At 42.3% G+C, this 22,598-nt stretch overlaps 1 protein-coding gene across 4 annotated transcripts in view; it reads left to right on the forward strand.

The window, feature by feature from the left end:
* The window catches only part of glipr2 (GLI pathogenesis-related 2), a 54,312-nt gene that overhangs the window by 23,503 nt on the left and 8,211 nt on the right, over positions 1-22,598 (forward strand). For all 4 annotated transcript variants that reach the window (XM_048558482.2, XM_048558485.2, XM_048558483.2 and 1 more), the window contains exons 5-11: positions 2,950-3,027; positions 6,767-6,967; positions 8,783-8,992; positions 12,752-12,829; positions 14,719-14,958; positions 18,769-18,987; positions 22,265-22,342. In XM_048558482.2, the coding sequence (XP_048414439.1) occupies positions 2,950-3,027; positions 6,767-6,967; positions 8,783-8,992; positions 12,752-12,829; positions 14,719-14,958; positions 18,769-18,987; positions 22,265-22,342 (1,104 nt within the window). The remainder of the gene's footprint in view (positions 1-2,949; positions 3,028-6,766; positions 6,968-8,782; positions 8,993-12,751; positions 12,830-14,718; positions 14,959-18,768; positions 18,988-22,264; positions 22,343-22,598) is intronic.

Consider the following 22,598-nt stretch of genomic DNA (forward strand, 5'->3'; position numbering starts at 1 on the left):
AACAGCTCCCATTCCTGAACGTCATGGTAGAGTGCAAGACAAATGGGGAACAGCAAACAAAAGTACACAGAAAAGCCACACACACAGACCAGGTATTGAACTTCAGTAGGAACCATCCCAGCACACACAAACTAAGCTGCGTGTGAACACTAATTAAAAGGCAACAACACACTGCAGCAACATGGAACTACGCCAAGAGGAGGAGGAATACCTCTTCCAAGTGTTCAAGGATAATGGGTATCCAAAGAACTGGGTCAGGAGATGCCTACAGGCACAGCATCAGAAAGATTCTACATGCCCCGACACACTCATCACACTACCCTACATCAGGAACACGTCAGAACTCACCACAAGACTTCTATGACTGTTGGGCATCAGAGTGGCACACAAACCTACATCAACCCTACGACAAGTGCTCACCCGTACTAAAGACCATTCCCTGCCATGGACAGGACCAATGTCATCTACAGGATCCCCTGCAGAGACTGCGAGAAACACTACATCGGACAAACAGGAAGGAAACTAACAACAAGAGGGCATGAACACCAACTCGCTACAGAAGGATAAGACCAATATTCACTCATCTCAATCCACACGGACAAGGAGAACCACGACCTCGACTGGGACAACACCAAGATCCTGGGACAGGCTAGGCAGAGACAGGCACGAGAAGCCTGATACTCCACGAAGCATGCTATTAATAAATACATTGAACTCGACGCTATACACATCCCACTACGGGGGAAACCCGGAAGTGAGGCAATCCATCTCAACGGACCCCAGAGTTTAAAAAGCAGGCGGGAAAACACACTGACGCTTCACCGGGGCTGCACTGAGGATGTTACACAACACGGTAACGAAATGTCTGTGGAACAACAAACCAGCTCGGTGAGCCAACCAACCTCAACAACCTCAAATATCCTGTTTTTTAGTTCCAATCTTGCCTTAAGATCTTTTCCTTCATTGTGACAAGCCAGGCAGGGCTTCAGTTTAACTATTCATCTGAAAGATGGCTTCTCTGACAATGTAGCATTCGCTCAGCTCAGCACAAGAGCATCAACCTGGATTATGGGCTCAAAGATGCTTTGTGGTATTATTTTTTTCTCAGCCTCTGGAATAATTTTAACGCACATGTGACCCCAAACATGATGACAGTGAGCGAGGATGGCAAGCTGCTCTCTCAGCATTGCAACTTTCATTCTTATTGTCCTATGAGATCACATTTTATTCAGGCCACTTTTCATTTCTACATCATGAGGGGTCTATGATATCCAACTAATCAAAATCTAAACTGCACTCTTTGATCAAATCCACAGCTCATGTCAAATAGCACTGAGCGAATTACAAAGTGTGTAAAACAGAGAAATAAGCCATTCAATGTCAATGATGCATGGCAGTGTTTAAGATCCTCCTCATACCTACATCATCCTCCTTATCAGCAGATCTTTATTTTCCTTTCTTCTCCTGTGCTTAGCCACCTTCCTTTAAAGGCATTTATGCTCAATTACTCAACAAGTTCCAAATTCAAACCACTCTCTGCTAAAGAGATTTTCCCGAATTCCTTGCTGATTTAAAGTTTTGGCACAGCTCTGTAGCTCGGGTTGTGAATGAGGTTGTTGACTTGCTCGCCGAGCTGGCTTGTTCTCGTTCAGACGTTTCATCACCGTGCTAGGTAACATCAGTGGACCCTCCAATGAATCGATGTTATCCTACTCTGCTTGGGATTCATACTGTTTGGTCCATTATGGTGAATAGTGTCATTTCTGGTTTTGATCTATATGGGTTTGTATATGGGATCCAATTCTATATGTTTTTTGATTGCATTACGATGAAGCGCCATGCCTCTAGGAATTCCCGTGTGTGTCTATGTTAGGATTGGGCTACTATGGTTACCATGTCCCAGTTAAACTGATGGCCTTCATTGTCTGACTGTACTGATATTAAGGAGAGTTTGTTGTGCTGTTTTGCTGCGAACTGATGTTTGTGTATCCTGATGGCTAGTTTCCTTCCTGTCTGTCTGATGTAATGTTTGTGGCAGTTGTTGCATGGTGATTTGTAAATCATGTTGGTTCTGCATGTTGTGGGAATGGGGCCTTTAATCCTCGTAAGTGCTTGTTGTAGAGTGGCTGTGGGCTTGTGAGCCCCATGATTCCTAGTGGTCTTAGGAGTCTTGTCAATTCTGACATGTTCTTGATGGAGGGCAGTGTGGCCAGTGTGTCAGGGCATACTGTGTCCTCCTGTTGTTGTCTGTTTAGTAGGCATCTGTGGATGAAGTTACAGGGATATCCGTTTATAGCGAGGATTTTGTATAGGTGCTCTTCCTCCTTCCTGCATAGTTCTGGGGTGTTGCAGTGTGTCGTGGCCCACTTAAATAGTGTCCAAATGCAGCTCTGTTTGTGGGCATTGAGGTGGATGCTGTGGATCTGAGGATTTAATCAGTATGGGTTGCTTTTCTGTATCATGAGGTTTTGGAACTCCCCATTGGTTATGAGCTCAACTCTAATGTCCAGAAACAGAAGGTGATTGTTGTTTTCTTCATCCCTTGTGAATTTAAACCCATGTTAATTGCTGAGCTTTTCCAGCAATTTCTGTTATTTTTTCTGATTTCCAGCATCAACAGTTCTTTGATTTTTAAATTTTATCATAACTTTACAGGAACATGGTTTGTTTAGATCAGCCTTACTAAAATAGAGATTTAGAATAATAACAGTTCATTAAAATTAATTAATTGCAAGGAGTTCATTGCAGCAATTTTCTTGACAGTCTATTACAATGGGCCCTGTGTAATGGTGTGTTATATGGTGGTTAATGATAACTGAAGTTTTATCATGACAGGAGCCTTTATAACAAAATTACTTGCAGTGAGATATCTAAGTATATCTTTTTTGTCACTGTGGCACACCATTACGTACAATGGTTTTAATTAAATAATTTTATCCATATTTACAGGAAAGGAAGTTGCAGATTCTTGGTACAATGAAGTTAAAAAATATAACTTCTCTTCTCCTGGATTTCAGAAGAATTGTGGTAAGTGACTGACTGACTCAACAAGTTACATAGGCATGGAATAGTACAGCACAGTACAGGCACCTTGGTCCATGATGTTGTGCCGACCTATTATCCCACTACAAGATCAAACTACCCTGCACACCCTTAACATCATCCATGTGCAATGAGATTATGATGAGACCTCAGGCCCAATCTCTCCTCATGGGACAGTACTTCCTCTGATGAAGCTTCATTGCACGTCCAGTATGACAATAACATCTTTTCTGAGATAAGGAGACAAAAACAGTATACAGTACTCCATGTGCAGTCTAACCAAGCTCCTACACCATTGAAGCAATATTTCATTAGTTCGGTATTCAAACCCCCTTGTAGTAAAGATTAAATTCTACTGATCTTCCTATCAGTTTGCTCCACCTGCATGTTAGCCTTCAGTGACCCAGTTATCCTGAGATCCAAGTCCCTTTGTACATCTACATTTTCCAGCCTCTCATTTATGAAATGCTCTGCTCATCTCTTCCTACTACCAAAGTGGATAATCTCACATTTTTCCACGTTATTTTCTAAAGGCCAGGTTCTTATCCAGTCACTAAGCCCTTCAAAATTTTACTGAAAATGCTTCACATCTCTACCACAACACACATTCCTGCTTACTTTGTGTCATCTGCAAATTTGGAAATATTACGTTTAGTCCTCACTTTGAAATCATTGATACTGAGGTCCAAGTGCTGATCCTTGTGGTACCCCAATAGTCACAGCCTGACAGTACAAGAATGGCCCATTTATTCCTACTCTTCCCTTTCTGTTTGTTAGTCAGTCCTTAATCCATGCAAGTACATTACCTCCTATACCATATACTTTAATTTTAGCCAACCAAAACTATAGCCTGTGTGATGATAAACTGCACCATTGTACCACTTCTCTAACGACCAACTCAGTGAGACTCCTCACTAGGCTCAAATCTCACCTATTCAACAAATAGTCAGTGTTCTAAAAATCGTTTCACTTCCTTAACCTGCAACTTCAGCTATAGACTTTCCCAAGGATCAATCCTCGCCTCATGCCCCTTCCCAATTTCCCTTGGGGACGCTATTGGCAAATATGTGGTCAACTTCCATATTACTATAAAGTTACAGGAAGGAACAAAATCTACCAAACTGAACCAAAAGTGTAATTTCTTTATTTAATCACCAAGTATAGTCAACTTGTTTCTCTTCATTGTTGTTCATTGGAATGAAAGATTTTCACCAGGCTTTTCAATAACTGAAAAATAACATGTTTTTTACAGGCAAACTTATTCTTCAAACAAGTGTCAAACTGTTATCAATTAAGCTACAATGCAAATTAAACTATATACCCTTAATCCCAAACACATACACAGACACATACAAATTTGCAGTTGGGGAAAAATTAGAAAGAAAGACAAAAGAAACTCCACATGCCCCTGGGTCAAGGGTGAATTTAGCTTTTTTTTATAATTCGTTTGAATTTCAGTTGGATGGGATCCATTTACTGACAGTTTCAGAACAATGGAAAATCTTAAGACTAGATTTCAAGTTCAGCTGAGAAATAGTTAGGAATCCAGATATTTGACAGTCGCTTTTTTTAAAAAAAGACTGTTTCATTTAGAGAGAAATAGACTATGCTGTAACCACCTCCAATCTGATTCTCTGACAGAGTGAGAGACTATACCGCTTCTCCTTGCAAACTTCTCCAGTAACTACACACATTTTCTTGATGTGAGGTGAAGAAAGAACCCATTACCGCAGTTTAGAGGCTAGTTGTTAGGTAATAGTAGCATAAATCCAATAGGGTTCTCCACGTCTGCTTGCTCAATGACTAAAGCAACAAAACTCCATCCTTACATCGCCCTTTAACGTAGACAGACATCATTGGGTCTAGGCATAAAGCATCACCTTTTGTGCTCCTGAGATGCTGCTTGGCCTGCTGTGTTCATCCAGTTTCACACTTTGCTACCATTTTCCAAATTCGCTTGTTTTGTTGTAAACAAATAAACTATAGTCTCCTTTAAGCTTTTGACTCTGCAATTCTAAGCAACCACATGACAACACCTTTTCAACCCAGTAATGCCCAAATATAAGTTTTAAAGTTCTCATCATCCATAAAACATGCATTCCCAACAAGATGATATCCAGCCCTATTTCTCCAACTCTCCCAACACTTCCATCTCTGTGGGGTTAGACAGTTTTTCTGATTTCTAATTCTAGATGAGCTGTAAATGTCGCTAACTGAATTCTTCTCAAAGGTTGATCATCAGTGGCCCTCTTACCACTCTGACTCATCATATCTCAGGCTGAGGCAGTTATTTCCAATGTTGCCATCTGATTTGACTGAGCTGCTTCCTACTTAATAATCTCCCCATCCCAAACCTTTGTGCTGCCTACCATGATCAATACACCATGCCTGAGGCCCATTGACTGCTGAAATCCTGATCTATGAATTTTTAACCTCCACACCCAACGACTCCAATGTCATCGTGACCTTTCATCCTTTAGAGAATTCCAATCATGCAAAGGTTCAGTATTTACATCAGTTCTGAAGTAAGTCCAATTCATCCATCATTCATGACTGCACTGATGAGCAATGATTTTCAGTGACCTTTTGGACAAGTGACCCTTTTGTTAACGTAGGCTGCATTTTGTTGTAAAAAGAAAACAAGGTCGATGGAAAGGTGACCAGGCAGTAGGGAATATCAAAGAGGGAATGAACAAAATCAACTGGTATTGTTGCATTTAGTCCTAATATATACATTGGAAGCTTACAGTTGTCTCCTTAATCTCTCCAAGGGCTTGGGTTGCCACCAACTGCAAGGCCCATGTTCATTTTTAGGTATCAGACTGTGTCTCACTGCTTCATTCAATGCTCTGCCTAGAATGGTTCCATCCATTGCTCCAAATTTATGAATATTAACCCAGAACGCCCACGGGGATTCACTAATCCCATTGAGAGTGAGTTCCCTCAGTAACAAGAAATAGTCTGCCCAGATAGAACTCATCACCTGAGCCCTTCTTGTGGTGTAATGGTACTGTCTCTACCTGTGAACCAGGAGGCCCGCATTCAAATCCCACCGCCTCCCAACTTTCTGCTCTGGCATGAGGTTGGCCTATATACACCCTGAGCCATAGCTCTATTTTAGTGTTCAGCAACAAATGATGTTCCTTTCCAGTCAAGCTTCCTCAGTCATTCCAATAATATTTGTCAAATCCTATTATGATGTGCTAACCCTCCCCCTCCTCACCTCTCCCTGCCACATCTCTGTACCCTCTTCCCCTCCTGTCACCACATCTCTGTACGCTCTTCCCCTCCTGTCACCACATCTCTGTACGCTCTTCCCCTCCTGTCACAATATGACTTCAGCTGCTTTAGGTAACACTCTGAAATTAACCACACTTAAACCACTCTGCCCATTGACTTCAGTCCTGTCATCAGAATCACCTCCATGCACAAGTTTTTGATCATTTCGTTCATGCTTCACTTCACTGAATGGTGGTCAATTTTTAATAAGAATTCTATAAAATGCTTTTGCACAATGTTTTATCATAAAGGCAAGTTATTATTGCAGGTATCTCTGCTGCTAGATACACTGAGAGTAAGTAATTTGATTTTCTAACGTTCGGGAATAGTAGTTGATAAGAGTAGGATTGTTTCTTGTGGGCTGCTACAGATAGATTGGAAGATAGATCATAAATGTGAACTGTCTGTGCTGTTTATCAATCACCTGACTGCTGTTCCTCTGCAGGCCATTTTACACAGCTGGTTTGGAGAGAATCCAAGGAGATGGGGGCTGGCCTGGCATCAGATGGCAAAGGTCTCACCATCGTGGTGGCCCAGTTTGACCCAGCTGGTAACATCACCAACCCTGGCTACTTTGCTGAAAATGTTCTGCCAGTTGGATGTAAAGTGGAGGATAACGAGAGCGGTTCGGCTCAAGGAGACGGTGGTAAGGCAGCAGAAACAGGCCACGTGGCATCACTGCCAGCTGCAGGCTTTGTTAGGAATGGAAGTACCCTAGTCACCCCAATGAGCTTGCCAAGCCATTCAACATTCAACTCAATTTATGACAGATCAAACATTTCAATGCCTTTTACCCACTCCATCCCCATAACTCTGTGTGTAACATATAATCAGAAATCTGTTAATCTCCATCTTCAACATACTCAGAGACTGAGCTTCCACAACCCTCCGTGGAGAGCATTCCAAAGCTCCCAGCAATTTCAGCAGGTGGCACAGTGGCTCAGTGGTTAGCACTGCAGCCTCACAGCACCAGGGACCCACCCGGGTTCAATTCCAGCCTCGGGTGACTGTCTGTGTGGAGTTTGTATGTTCTCTCCCTGTCTGCGTGGGTTTCCTCCAGGTGCTCTGGTTTCCTCCCACTGTCCGAAGATGTGTAAGTTAGATGGATTGGCTGTAGGAAGTGCAGGGTTAAGGGATAGGATAGGATAGGGGTTGGGATGCTCTTGGAGGGTCAGTGTGGACTTGATGGTCTGAATGGCCTGCTTCCACACTATAGGGATTACATGCAAACTAATCCTCCTCTTATACCTCAGCATTTTAAAATTGTTCTCTCAGCTTTTAGACACCCCAACAAGAGATACATCTTACCTACTTGTCTATCCTTTTTATTACTTTGGGTGTTTCAGTGAGATTACCTCGTGTTGTTCAATGAAAATCACTTGTACGTGTAAGAAAAACTGAAAATAAAGTTTGAAGTGGAGAAATGACTAAAAGCTTGGTTTGGGTAACTCCGAGCCTCTGAGCAGAATCGAGGGACTAGAGTTTCAAAGGTCCAGCGGGGCGAGGTCAGGACCCAGTATAAGTTATAAACGATGATTTCAGATTGCATCATCGGATCTCAGAGCCTCTATCACACAGTGGTATTTTTAAAGCAGGAGGAGGAGCCAGCTACCCACATATTTCCAGTGAAGAGGCTGTTGAAATAACCGTGAAAATCATTAACAGTCTTTGTCAGCACTTATTGATGTTCAATCAAGAGGTCATAGAACCCTATAGAGTAGAAGCAGGCCATTCAGCCCATCCTGACCCTTGAAAATGCAACCCATGTCCTACCCTATCCCTGTATTTCACATGCTAAGCCACCCAACCTATGTATCCCTGAACACTACAGGCAATTTAGCATGGTCGATCCACCCACCCTGCACATCTTTGGAATGTGGGAGGAAACCACAGCATCTGGAGGAAACCCACGCAGGCACAGCAAGAACACGCAAGCTCTGCACAGACAGTCACCTGAGGGCGGAATCAAACCTGGTTCCTGTTCATGCGACCTGTGGTTATTGGGTCAGGGAAAACGCACCTCCAAGTGGATCCACAAATTTCTGAACCTGCTTCAACAATGTTCTCATGTAATTAGACGACCCTGTCTACAATCTTTAGGTAATGCACAAGATTTATCTCAATGTTGGAATATACGCTGACGCTTCCTTCCTTCCTTGTTATTTTTCTTCCACTATACAAAATGTTTTGGTTTTTGATGCATTTTCAGGTCAGGTGAGGAAGAAGTCCGTCTTTTCATCTTTACATCTGCTGCATAATTCTCCTGTATGATGTTCCCCTTCTTTCACTTTCAGTGATCACACACATTGTTATGTAATGCTAGAAGGGAGAACATTGCAGCCACTTTCTCTAGAGAGAGAGAAGTTGGGGGCAGCTGGTGAGAGAGGCATTTACTTCCTCAAGGCAAGCTCCCTCGCTCTGTGGGCTTTGTAGTCCATTACTGACCATCACTTTCTTTCAGGGGAACACTTCGCTGCACAGTTACTGAAATCTGTGAATGAATATCGGGTGAAACATGGAGCAGGGCCGTTAACCCTGAACACAGCAATGAGTGAGAAAGCTGAGAAGTGGGCGAAGTATCTGGTCACTTCGAGGACATTGAAGCACAGCGACACATCGTACGGGGAGAACATCTGGTGTCAGCAAGGTTCTGGCAGTGTCCAGGCCACAGGTATATCTCTCCACCACTTGAGACACACACAATGTTTCTTGGTCAATATTTGTGGGACTGGACTTGTATTTCAAAGAGTCATAGAGTCTTTACAATATGGTAAAAGGCCCTTAAACCCACCGCGTACACACCAGTTATCAAGTGTCTGTCTGATCCAATCCTATTCACCAACACTTGGCCAGTGATCTTAAATTCTCTGGCATTGTAAGTTCTCATATAATTACATCTTAAATGCCTCCGCCAGCCTTTTAGGCAGTCATTCCCAGAGACTCACTATCTTCTGGGTGAAAAAGGCTTTCCGCAAATCCCCTCTAAACCTCCCATTCCTTACCTTAAAACTGTGCCTCCTGATTTTTGACCCTCTACTACAAATGGAAAGCTTTCGCTCGATCTATCTGCACCCCAAACACCTTTATACACTTCAATGATAGACCACCACCCCCAACCTTCTCTGCTGTATGGGACACACAATCCCCAAGGCTATCGCAGATGAATCTTCATAGATAAATCATTCCAGCCCAGGTAACATTTTACTGACTCTTGTCTGCACCTTGTCTTATGTAATCACATCAGAGAGACAATGGTCTCATGCTGTTGTCACTGGACCAGTTAATGTCACGGGGACCTGGCTTCAAATCCCTGCCATGCTAGATGATAGAATTTAAAGTCAATGTTTAACAAAGTCTGGAATTAAGAGTCTAATCAAGTCCATGCAACCATTGTCCCTTATTGGAAAAACTCACCTGGTTCACGAATGCCATTTAGGCAAGGTAACTGCCATCCTTACCTAGAGTGGCCTGTATGTGACTCCAAACCCTCAGCAATGTGGCTGATTCTTACCTCGCCTGTGGGCAATTAGGGATGGGCAGTGAATGCTGACCCAGCCAGTGATACCACCATCCTCTGAATGAATTTTTAAAAAATCCTTCATAACATTTTAGAGATGAGAACTCAGTATTCCTAAATAAGATCTTATACAGTTCCATCATAACCTCCTTACTTTTATATTCAATGTCTTAACAAATAAAGGCAGGAATCTCTCACCTTCTCAACCATTTTCTCTCCCTGCCCTGCAGCCTGTAAGGATCTATGGACATGCACACTAAGACCCCTCTGATCCTGTGTACTTTCCTAAGGCTCGATATTCAATGTGCTCTCTTTTGCCTTGTTAATCCTCCCAAAATGCATCGCCTCACACTTTTGAGAATCAAATTCCGTTTGCCACTGTTCGGCCCATCCCACCAGTCCCTCTGTATCCTCCTGTAGACTTTCATCTTTGCTGTTAACCGAACCACCACTAATTTTTGCACCATCTGTGAACTTACTGATCATACCACGGGGATTCATGCCTAGAATATTATGCACACTGCTAGCAGCAAGAGACCCAGCACCAGGCTCTGTGACACATCACGGGATACACACTTCCAGTCACAAAGACACTTTTCGACCATTACCCACTGCCTCATGCCGTTAAGTCTATTTTAACCCAAACTGCCCTGGAAGCCCTGGACATCTTGACGAGTCACCATATGACACCTTGTTAAAAGCCTCACTGATGTCCATATAGTTCATCAACTGTGTTACCCTCATCTACTCACCTAGCCACGTTCTTGGAAAATATAATTATGTTAGATATGATATCTCCCTGAAAAAAAATGCTGATTATCCTTGATGAATCTAACCGAACCACCACTAATTTTTGCACCATCTGTGAACTTACTGATCATACCACGGGGATTCATGCCTAGAATATTATGCACACTGCTAGCAGCAAGAGACCCAGCACCAGGCTCTGTGACACATCACGGGATACACACTTCCAGTCACAAAGACACTTTTCGACCATTACCCACTGCCTCATGCCGTTAAGTCTATTTTAACCCAAACTGCCCTGGAAGCCCTGGACATCTTGACGAGTCACCATATGACACCTTGTTAAAAGCCTCACTGATGTCCATATAGTTCATCAACTGTGTTACCCTCATCTATTCACCTAGCCACGTTCTTGGAAAATACAATTATGTTAGATATGATATCTCCCTGAAAAAAAATGCTGATTATCCTTGATGAATCTATGTCTCTCCAACAGGCGATTTATTTTATTTCTCAGAATTTTTTCCAACCATTTCTCTAGTACTGATGTTAGACTCACAGGCCTGTATTTTCCTGGTTTATCCTTACCACATTTCTTAAATAATATTCGCACAGGAGCAGTTCTCTAATCCTCTGTTCTGCCACTTGTGGCCAGAGATGATTTGACAATTAGTGTTGAATTCCCTAAACTCTCCTTCCTTGCTTCACACAGCAGCCTGGGATATACCTCATGTGGGCCTTGAGATTTCTTTGCTTTCAAGCTCACTGAAACTCCTAATACCTCCTTCCTCCCAACTTCAAATTGTTCAATTTGCAAAATATGACCCCAGCCCATCAAGCATGTTCAACCCACAGCTGAAATGCACTTTGCTCTACCCTGGACTCAATACAACTCAATTAATTTCACAAAGTCTCACCTTGTCCAAATCTTCAGAAGCTCCATAATTCTACATCAATATCAAAAGTCCCTACAGTGTGGAAACAGGCCCTTCAGCCCAACAGGTCCACATCGCCCCACCAAAAAGCATCCCACCCAGACCCATTCCCCCTCCCTGCATTTCCCATGCCTAATCCACCTAACCTAAACATTCCTGGGCACTATGGGCAATTTAGCATGGCCAATCCACCTACACTGCTCATCTTTGGACTGTGGGAGGAAACCAGAGCATCCGGAGGAAACCATGGAGGAAACGGGGGGAACGTGCAAACTCTATATAGTCACCTGAGGCTGGAACCAAACTCAGGTCCCTGGCGCTGTGAGGCAGTGGTGCTAACCGTGCCACCCCTATATGATCCATATGGGTCACAAGATCCTTATCCAGAGCTATCCCAAGTATGATTTTTCTAATAGAGGAGCCAAAGCTAACTATAACTTCACATACGTATTGCTGTACATATCTGTGACCTTAAAATTCCTGGGAGTTGCTTGCTTATCTCCATTTCTCTGGCAAAGTGACCTGTGAGGAAAGGAATCTGCTTCCAGGAATTTCCTGCCCATGTTGCACAAGAATCATCAGATTGTGCTCGATGTTTGAGGGTCTTCTGAATCTCTAAGCATAGATTGTACGCATCTTGAAGTTAAAGTTGAATCAAGTCTGCAATATAATCGAGAAACTTCAGCAGATGAATACTACTAACAAAATTGCAAATAAAGTAATTAGAATTATAACAAGAATTTATGAGTATGAGCTTAAGTATTTTTTGCTATTAATTGTGTAAAAAGTTTATTCTGACGAGATTATTGCAAACAGAAGTTGAAAGCATGTTTCTTGCAGGGGTTTATTATGGGAAGAATTTAATTCTAAAACAATTTAATACAATTGAACTAACTTGGAGTTTTATAACAACTATTTATTGTAATGAGAAATTTATTGTAGCAGTATTTTATTCTGACAAGTGTTTATTACGACTGGAATTTATTCATAACTTTTGTTTACAGCAGCAGAACTTTGTTGTGGATTGAATTTATTGTAACTTGAGTGTATTCTGACAGGAGTTGAGTATAACAGGAGTTCATGTATATCCAGTTCATCCAAAGAGAAGTTTCTGTTAAGAGTTTATAGTAACTAGGTTATTAGCATGATACCTGATGGCATGTCTCCTGCCCCAGACTCTACCTTTTTATGCTGTAAGTGCCTTAAGCTGTCAATCTTTCTACATTTAAAGGAAAGGATGTTGCTGACTCCTGGTACAACGAAATTAAAAATTATGATTTCTCCTCTCCTGGATTTCAGAAGAATTGTGGTAAGTTTTGTTTCTTTCCTTTCCACACAATGATTGCATCGACTTATGTAAAATATGCAACACCATTTGTCCCAAATAGTCTGTGTTAGTATCTGAACTTCACACAAGTCTCTTCTTATTCCATTTGCTTTATCCCAGCAATTCATTATATCTTTTTAATCCCTTTTCTCATGGGCACATCTAGTTCCCGTGAAAAACATCTAAGTTGTTTAGCCCGATTCCTTCCTTCAGGAGCAAAATTCTACATTCTCACTACTCACTGAGTAAAAGCTTTATTTTAACACACTTAGTTACTACTATTCATGGTCCACACTTTTGAACACTCCTACAAGTGGAATTCTCTCGAAATCTATGTTGTCCAATTCATTCATGATGTCAAAGGCATTCTGGTAATCTCTAGGTTTTCCTATTGTGGCTTGATGGGTGTTATTACCTTCAATCTTTTCTTAAAGCCATAGCAATGCAGTAAGTACCATTCCGTCCCGTGACAAACATTGAACTGCATTTGATAAAGCCGATGCTCCATCCATTGACTCCATCTACACCTCTCACTGCCTCAGGAAGGCAGCCAACATCATCAAAGACCCCTCCCACCCTGTTTATAATCTCTTCCAACCTCTTCTGTTAGCCAGAAGACACGAAAACCTAAGCACACATAACAACAGATTCAAGAACAGCTTCTTCCCCACCATTAATAGGCCTCTGAATGGACCTCTCAAATTTTATATTTAAATATTCCTGTCTGTGCACCTTCCCTGCAGCTGTAGCATTGTATTCCTCGCTCTGTTCTATCACCCTCATGCACTTTGTATGGTATGATCTGCCGGTACTGCAAGTAAAACAAAACTTTTCACTGTTCCTAGGTACATGTGACAATAATAAATCAAATCAAATCAAAAAAGCATAGATCAATCCCCTTTGTCTTTGCATTATCATGTTTCATTGTTATATGACCAAAGAGTGTTGAATTTTGCATCCACTCTGAGAGATGAGTGCCTGCCTCAGTAATGGTCAAGGTCCAGGAAGAGCATCAGTCTTCCCCATCGCTCCCAATATTGGCACATCCCAGGCTTTCTGTTGAGCTCCCAATGTGAGTTCTCTCTGTCGCCTGCAATCCAATTGGCTGCCTGATGAGATGGCGGCTGCAAAATGTAAGAGACTAGAATGGCAGTGTCTCCATGTCTCTGGCCTAGTTTCTTGTGGCAAAGCTCAAGCACATTATTTCCAAATACTGCACAGTAGCAATGACATGTTATTGGTAGCACTAGGAATGAGATATTAAGCTTTATGCCAGCTGCCTGTTGCAATGATTGAAATATTTGAAGAAGAGTGGATGAGTTTCCAAATAGACTGGGTCGGCGCTCGCACCCCTCAAGCAAGAGATCAGAACCAAAGAAGCTCATCATTGTGTGTAAAATATATCACAACAGGTACCACACTTTATCGCAATTCATTATTTGGAACACCAAGTGATCATCAAAAACAGGCTGAGCATCTCCGCTGGTGCAAATGTCTCTACATGATATTAGATTTGCAAAGTTGGAGGAGCAACGCCAGGTTTGGAGCAGTATGGAGGTCTCAGAGGGTTGTGGAACTAGAGGATATGAATGAGAAAGGGAAGTGCAGGTATCTGAAGAGATTAAAACAAGGACGAGAATTTCCAAATTGAGGTTTTTCCCAAGTAGGAGCCAATGCAGCTCAGTGAACACAGAGGTGAGCAGGACTCCAATGTGAACAAGAACATGAGCAGCAGAAATTTGAATGGGCTGAAGATTACAGTGAATGGGAAGTGGGAGTCTGTCTAGGAGAGCATTGAATTAGGTTGTGGAAGATGTGGATTGCAGCTCACCTGTGCTCTTTATCAATCACCTGACTCTGTTCCTCTGCAGGCCATTTTACACAGTTGGTTTGGAGAGAGTCCAAGGAGATGGGGGCTGGCCTGGCATCAGATGGCAAAGGTCTCACCATCGTGGTGGCCCAGTTTGACCCAGCCGGTAACATCACCAACCCTGGCTACTTTGCTAAGAATGTCCTGCCAGTTGGAAGTAAAGTGGAGGAGGTTGAGGGTGGCTCGGCTCAAGGAGGCAGTGGCAAGGCACCAGAAACAGGCCACATGGCACCATTGCCAGGTATGTGTTTTGTTCTCTAAAAAATACATGTACTGTCAGGAAGATGAAAACATAGTCACTTGTAGGTAGTGAGAACTTGAATATTATAAGGAAAAAGAAGCTTATCATCTTACATTCATCAAGACAATTTACAAAAATACCACTTAAAGAAAAACCAACATTTACACTGTATGATAGGAGAGGGCTAATGCGTTGGCCTGTGGACTCAGATTAGTAGAAGTATTGCCGAGGAGAATGTATTCATTAATGCTGATTGATAGTTATCTGCTAGGCATTGTTCAAATTTTAAACCAGGAAGGTTGATTCTGATCACCCAGGACATTGACCTGAGAGCTGAACCAGCAAATGTGTGTCACATGTTTTGTTGACTTGAAACATTCTCAGTGCATGCGTACATTCTTTCTATTTGTATATAAAACAGCCCTGTGTAATAATATATGTTATTTCCAGTACACATAAGCATATCAGACTGCAAGCCTGACTGACAATCAGCATAATTCTTTCACACACACAGGATTACGCAGCACCAGCTATCCAACTACAGAATCACATTTGTTGTTAGATATGGTGGTGTGATTTTGTAGTTTTGGTCTGCTTGTATACAGTCAGTACCGAGCTTGTTATGAATAGCCAAAAGAGATATGCTGTTTGATATAACCTTTGGGGCATACAGCCTACTTAGTGCACAAACACTGAAATTTATATAACACGTTACTCATTTATATGATAGGCAGAATGTATTTCACGCTTGAAGGCATCATCCTGTTAGTGCTGAAGACCTCTGCACATTAGCAACATAAAATAACTAGCTTACCTGTTGCTCAAACATTAGAGATATCACCCCAGGTGGACCAACACCTTTCAGAACCACATTAGAGCCTTCTATCAGTTCACTGATTCACAGAAAGAAATGATCTGATCCAAGTGGCCATTATTCTGCATGATGGCTTTAATGCACAATATTTCAACAATTCCCCTTTGAATTTTTTTTTATTGTGAGTTGTCCCAACAAGTGCAAGATGAAAAGCTTCAACAAAAATGTATCTTTTCTCAGCAAAACTGACAATGATTGTTGAAATGGTAGAGGAGCCTAAATGTGCAAACCCAAGTACAAACTTAGGTAGCTCCTACATTTCCTGAACACAATCCATTTTACACTGCCTCTTGTAACTGTCCACAGAACTCTAGCGACACATACACTGCCAACACTGAACTGACAGAAATAGGTAGAAACAATAGACGTAACATTAAAGTGTGTGGGAGGTGTGGAAGGGGTACAAGAAGGGCTTAGGAGGAGTGTAGAGAAAATGCAGCAAGTTCAGAAACACATTGTTGATTCAAATGACAGGCCCACACTGAAACAATGGGACAGGAGGGTCCTGTTTAACACCCTGACCAGTGAGTTGGAGCACTAATTTACAACAGGAAGTTGAATCCAGGACCTTGGGGAAGATTGCTGACAGTTGGTTTGGAGAGCTCCTTCCCACAATTGGAGGAGTTCGGGGTGGGGTGGGGTGCACACAACTGATGTGTTCGAAATCTGGGTGATAAGAGATGCCCAGGACATTTTTGTGCATGCTGAGGAATTCTGAGGAATCGATGACCCGATGGGCCGTGAGGCAGATTTTCACAATGTGGCGATCCTATGATGTTTCTATTTTACTAAAATTGGTCGAGTAGCAAACAGTGAGAAGCCTTAGATTACAGGAGGATACAGACTAGCCAGTCAGGTGAGCTGAATTCGGCAAACGGAATTCAATCCAGATAAGTGTGAGTGATGCATTTGGACAGTACAAACAGGGCAAGGAAGTACATGATGAATGGCAGGACCCTGGGAAGCACTAGGATCAGAGGAACCTTGGTGTCCATATATCAGTCCCTTAAGGTAATGGGGCAGGTAGAGAAATTGGGTAAAAAGACACATGGTACATTTGCCTTTATTAATAGAGTTTAAGAGCAAGGACGTTTTCCTGGAATTGTATAAAACTTTGGTTAGGTCACAGCTAGAGTATTGTATGAATCCTGGAATCCACATTATAGAAGGAATGTGACAGCAGTGGAGGGGGTGCCGAGGGAGATTTACCAGGATGTAGTCTGGGCTGCGGAGATACAGACATGTAGAGGGATTGGACAGACTGGGGTTGTTTTCCTTGAAACTGAAGGGCAACATGATTAAGATGTGTATAAAATTATGAAGGACAGAGAGAGGGTAAACAGGAAGGAACTTTTCCCTTTAATAGGGGCACTGCTGACCAGGTTAGATTTAAGGTGATGGGCAGGAGGTTTAGAGGGGCTATAGGGAAACAATTTTTCACCCAGAGGGTAGTGGGAATCTGGAATTGCGTGGATGGTAGAGGCAGAAACCATCATAATATTGAAAATGTATTTAAATGTGCACTTGCGATGCCATGGCATACAAGGCTATGGGCCAATGCTGGAGAATGGGATTAGAATAGTTGGGTGCTTGTTATTTACTGGCACAGGCTCAATAGGCCGAATGGCCTGTTTCTGTATGGTTAGAGTCATGGAGATTCAATCATCCTGGGCTTCTTGACCTCACCTTGACCCACAACAAAACCTGGACAACAGCTTTTGTGCTCCTGAGATGCTGCTTGGCCTGCTGTGTTCATCCAGCTCCACACTTTATTATCTTGGATTCTCCAGCATCTGCAGTTCCCATTATCACTGATACAATGTATTTCTCACTTGCTTCAACTATACCACAAACTAGTAAAATTTCTGAGAGGGCCACAGAGGAGAACGCAATACCACAGTTCTCTAAAACTGCTGTCACGTACGTTTTGGTGATGGTCTATACAATTTAGGAGTCTGAGTTCCTATGATAAGATGCTTTACAGGCATGTTGTAGTTTGGAGCTAAGTTGAGACATTTTACTTCTTGACCCTTACCAAGTGAAAGCTATTTTTGTGTTTTTTTGACCCTTGCCTTGTTTTGTGCACAATACTACTTCACTGTATGATGCAAGACCGTCAGACATAATAGCAGAAGTAGATCCTTCAGTCTATGAAGTCTGCTTTGCCACTCAATGGTAGATCCGATAACCTTAACTCTAAGTTAATGACTTTACCCCACAACGCTTGTTTCCCTGACTAGTTGGAAACCCTGTCTATGATAGCCTTGAAAATACAAAATGATCCAGCCCTCTGTGGTGAAGAGTTTCACAAATTCACCACTGTCTGAGAGGAAAACAAAATTCCTCCTTATCTCCATTTTAAGTGTGCAACACCTTACTCTGAGATTATTCTGTCTGGGCATGCATTCTCCTGAAAGGAGAGACAAGCTCACCACATTTCCCCTGTTAGGTCCCCTGATCTGGTGCATTTCAAATTGACTGAGCAACTAGTCAGAAACATCCTACTGATTGGCGTCAATACAGACTCATAGTGAGTGACTCACTCTTTCAATTTGATGGTGCCTATGATATTTCTGAGGGAACTTACCCCAAAATGAGTAAGTTAAGATTGTGAACCTTGTTATCACAAGTAGTGAATGACTTGTGAAGCAAAAGTGGCTTTAAGGGGAACCCAGAGGTAGTGAGGCAGAAGCATATGAGATTATAAAGATAGGATTGGATGAAGCAAGTTGGGAGGACACTCCTGTACAGCATTAATGTTGAATGGATGTGTTTTATTAAATGGTTGTTTCTGTGCTGTAAATGCTGGGCATACGTGTAAAAGCCAAATGTAAGTTTCAGTAGCACTCTTAACACCAATAAAATAAACAATAATTTACACTGCAGCCTCAGTAATGCTCTGTGGAAAATATCAATCGACATCTGGCATTTTACAGACAAGGGAATAAAAGCATTTCAAGCTGAACTACTTCAAGAACACAACAGGCTACGGACCCTACATCAGTCACAGCCCCTGCAGTTAAACTCTGACCTCTCCAAGCAAGCGCAGAAATGGGCAGATCATCTCATTGAGATCAATCAGCTCCGGCACAGTAACACCGAGTACGGAGAGAACCTCTGGTACAAATGGAGCAGTGAGACAAAGCCACCAACAGGTAATGAGCTCAGAATTCAGCAGGAACTTACACATGACTGAGGGTTCACAGTGACCTCCTGTGGTCAGGGAGGTGAGGGCTCACAGTGACCTCCTGTGGTCAGGGAGGTGTGCATTCAGAGGACCTCTTGCTGCAGCAATGTGAATGGTTTGAGTGATCACTCGAGCCCAAGGAAGCAAAGGGTCAGAGTGGCATTTTAGATGTACTGTAGATTGAATGAACTTTGACTGAAATCCTTATGATAATAGAATCCCTGCTGTGTGGAAGCAGGCTATTCGGCCTATTGAGTACACACTAACCCTCAAAGAGCATCACACCCAGACCTAACCTCCAACCCTATCCGTTCAACCCTGCATATCCCATGGCTAGCCCAACTATCCTGCACATCCCTAAGCACATTGGGCAATTTAGCATGACCAACCCACTTAACCTGCACATATTTGGACTGTTGGAGGAAACCAGAGCACTCGAAGGAAACCCATGCAGACACAGGGAGAATGGGCAAACTCCACTCAGACAGCTGCCCAAGGGTGGGATTGAACCTGGATCCCTTGCGCTGTGAGGCAGCAGTGCTAACCACTGAGCCACCGTGCCACCCAATAATTTAATTGAATAATAACAGATTAGAGCTAAGCCTGAATTTGAATGTTGAGGAAGATAATGTAAGCCACACTATCCTTAAACTCTAACCGCTAACAGCTTTGACAGTGAAAACTGGAAGCTTCTTAATGAATTTTAATATTGTCTTCTGCTCCTGACCACCTGTTCAGCCACAGGAAGGTGACAAAATAGATCACACTGAGCCAAAGTAGTACCTTCTAGTTAATAGTGTACAAACACGATGATTCGCAGTGATCTTTAACATCCGTTTATTACCATGCAGCCTCGGCCCTACAGGAACTTTGAGCTGGGTCTATAGGTCTGACATTGGCTACAGTGTATCCAATGATATATCAGTCCCAGCACTTCCAAACTATACTCATGGCTATCAATCTCTTTTCATTGAAAACTGTTCATAAGCTGAGTCACACACATTGTTTTAGCTTGAGATAATAATATGTCATTTTTACTGCTAGGCTAGATTGCTACATATATGGTATGAAGTTGTGTCTAGTGTGTGGCAGAAAAGGGACAGAACAGCTGCAGGCTACATCTGAGATGCCTTCACTTGACTTGACCCTCTCATTGAATAATCCTCAATCCTCCTCCTTGCTGGGCTGTCGATACAACTTGCATTGTTATTGCGCCTTTAATGTTAAAGCATCCAGGCGCACTTCACAAGAGAATGGTTGGACCAAAATTGATGTTGTACCACAAAGAAGGTGTGTTTCAAGGAGTACAGGAATGGATCAAAGAAGTCAAGTGGTTTAGCATGGGAGTTCCAGAGCTAGGGGCCCAGGTATCCAAAAATATAGCCACCAACAGTGGATGGATCCCCAAGAAGCAAGAACCCTGATAACACAGTGTTGTGGGTCTGAATGACTTCACAGAGATTGGGATGTAAGTGAGGCTACGGTGGGATATAAAGAGGAGAATTTTAAAATCAAGGTAATCAGGGTCAGGATTGCGGGTCAACAATACACACAGTTGCTGAGTGTTGTGTGCATTTATTCCATGTTTGATTTTGCAAGGTTGTTTAGTAATAACATTCACAATACTTGATTGATGAAGCCTGACCCGGAAAAGTAAACAAGTTGTAGAAAGAGCTGGAAGCTAGAACTGAAGGATATAGTAGGCGTTTTGCAGCTGGAATGTCATGTGTGTGTAGATATGAGATACAAAAAAGGACACAACAGTGGCAAACAGGACTTTACATAACATTGCTTTCAATTTACATTTAAGCATCTGCTGAAGACCTTGAATCCATTGTCATTTGTCAGGAAAAACCCATCTGGTCCACTAATGTCCTTCAGGGAAGGAAAACTGCCATCCTCCCCTGGTCTGGCCTACTTGTGATTCCAGACCCACAGCCAATGTGGTTGGTTCTTAACTGCCCTCTGAAATAGCCCAGCAAGCCATTCAGTTGAACCAATCAATAAAGTCTCAAGGGCAGCTAGGGACGGGCAAGAAATGCCAGCCTGCCAGCGACACCTACATCCCACAAATGAATGAAAAAAAAACACTATCTACTTAGCACAACTTTTGTTCATCGCCGAGGTAAAAGGTAGAAAGTCAAAACTTTTCCCACCCTTGACTAATTCTGTCCTAAGCCTTTCTGCGGCCCTCAATTCAGATCTGATTTCCTCAAAGTGAGCTTGTGTGATCTCAAATCCAATAACATTTCCAATGGGAAAACTGATGACTGAAAACATGTGTCGTATGAAGCTGATTTTCCAGCATTTAGTCAAGATAAGTTTCTCAATGACAAGGCCAAATGCGAGTGAAATGGGGCCCAGCACCAAGCTGTTGGTTTAAAAGCCTAGAGGTTGCTCAATGAGAATTTCACAGTTTGTAAAACTTGGGAAGAAATGTGTGAAGAGTTGCTGATGGTCCAGTTTAACTCCATTGATATCAAACCAGAGTGAAGCGAGAAGAAGTAGAAAGAGCAATTATATATTACATCCAGAATTAATATAGCCCAATCAACTCAACAGGTCTATGCCAATGTGATGCCTCACCTCCTCCATCCTTCACCTAATCCTATTATCCTAATATTCTCAGATAACAAGGTGTAGAGCTGGATGAACACAGCAGGCCAAGCAGTAGAAATTTCTGATGAAGCGTCTAGGCCCGAAACGTCAGCTTTCCTGCTCCTCTGATGCTGCTTGGCCTGCTGTGTTCCTCCAGCTCTACACCTTGTTATCTGAGATTCTCCAGCATCTGTAGTTCCTACTATCTCTGAAACAATCGTAATATTCTATTACTTTCTCCCTCTGCATTTATCTAGTATCCCCTTAAATACAGCCACTCCTTGTGATGATAAGTCCCACATCCTCACCATTGTCTGGGTAAAAAAGCTGAACTTCTGGCTTTATTTCTTTATTTTCTACTTAAAACTAAGACAGTGTCACTGTACTATAATTACTGCAATGCTGAACTTTCAACTTTGTTCTTTCTTTCTAAGATTCTGTAGCTAGGTACACGTAATTATTGTCACATTTTATTGATGTGACAATAAAATCCACATCAATAGTCAAAATCCTGATTGTTATTGGATTTACTATCTTAAATTTATAACCAGGGTTTATGAATTTGATTTGATTTTCCCCACAAATGGAAACCCTGCACTCCACCTACCCTTTCAAATCCTATCATAAATTTCTTTGTTTTGTTTTAGGGGCTGAAGTGAGTGAATCCTGGTACAACGAAATCAAGAAATACAACTTCAGTTCTCCTGGTTTTAAAAGTGGAACAGGTGAGAAAAAGAGAGTCAACGGGAAAAATAAGGTAACACGGTGTGAAGCTGGATGAACACAGCGGGCCAAACAGCATCAGAGGAGCAGGAAAGCTTGACATTTCGGGTTGGGACCCTTCTTCAGAACTTCAGGTTTTCTGAAGAAGGATCCCAACTCGAAACATCAAGCTTTCCTGCTCCACTGATGCTGCTTGGGCCGTTGTGTTCATCCAGCTTCACATCGTGTTATCTCAGATTCTATAGCATTGGCAATTCC

Source organism: Stegostoma tigrinum, chromosome 29 (assembly GCF_030684315.1).
Source record: "Stegostoma tigrinum isolate sSteTig4 chromosome 29, sSteTig4.hap1, whole genome shotgun sequence".
In the NCBI taxonomy this organism is placed as follows: Eukaryota; Metazoa; Chordata; class Chondrichthyes; order Orectolobiformes; family Stegostomatidae; genus Stegostoma; species Stegostoma tigrinum.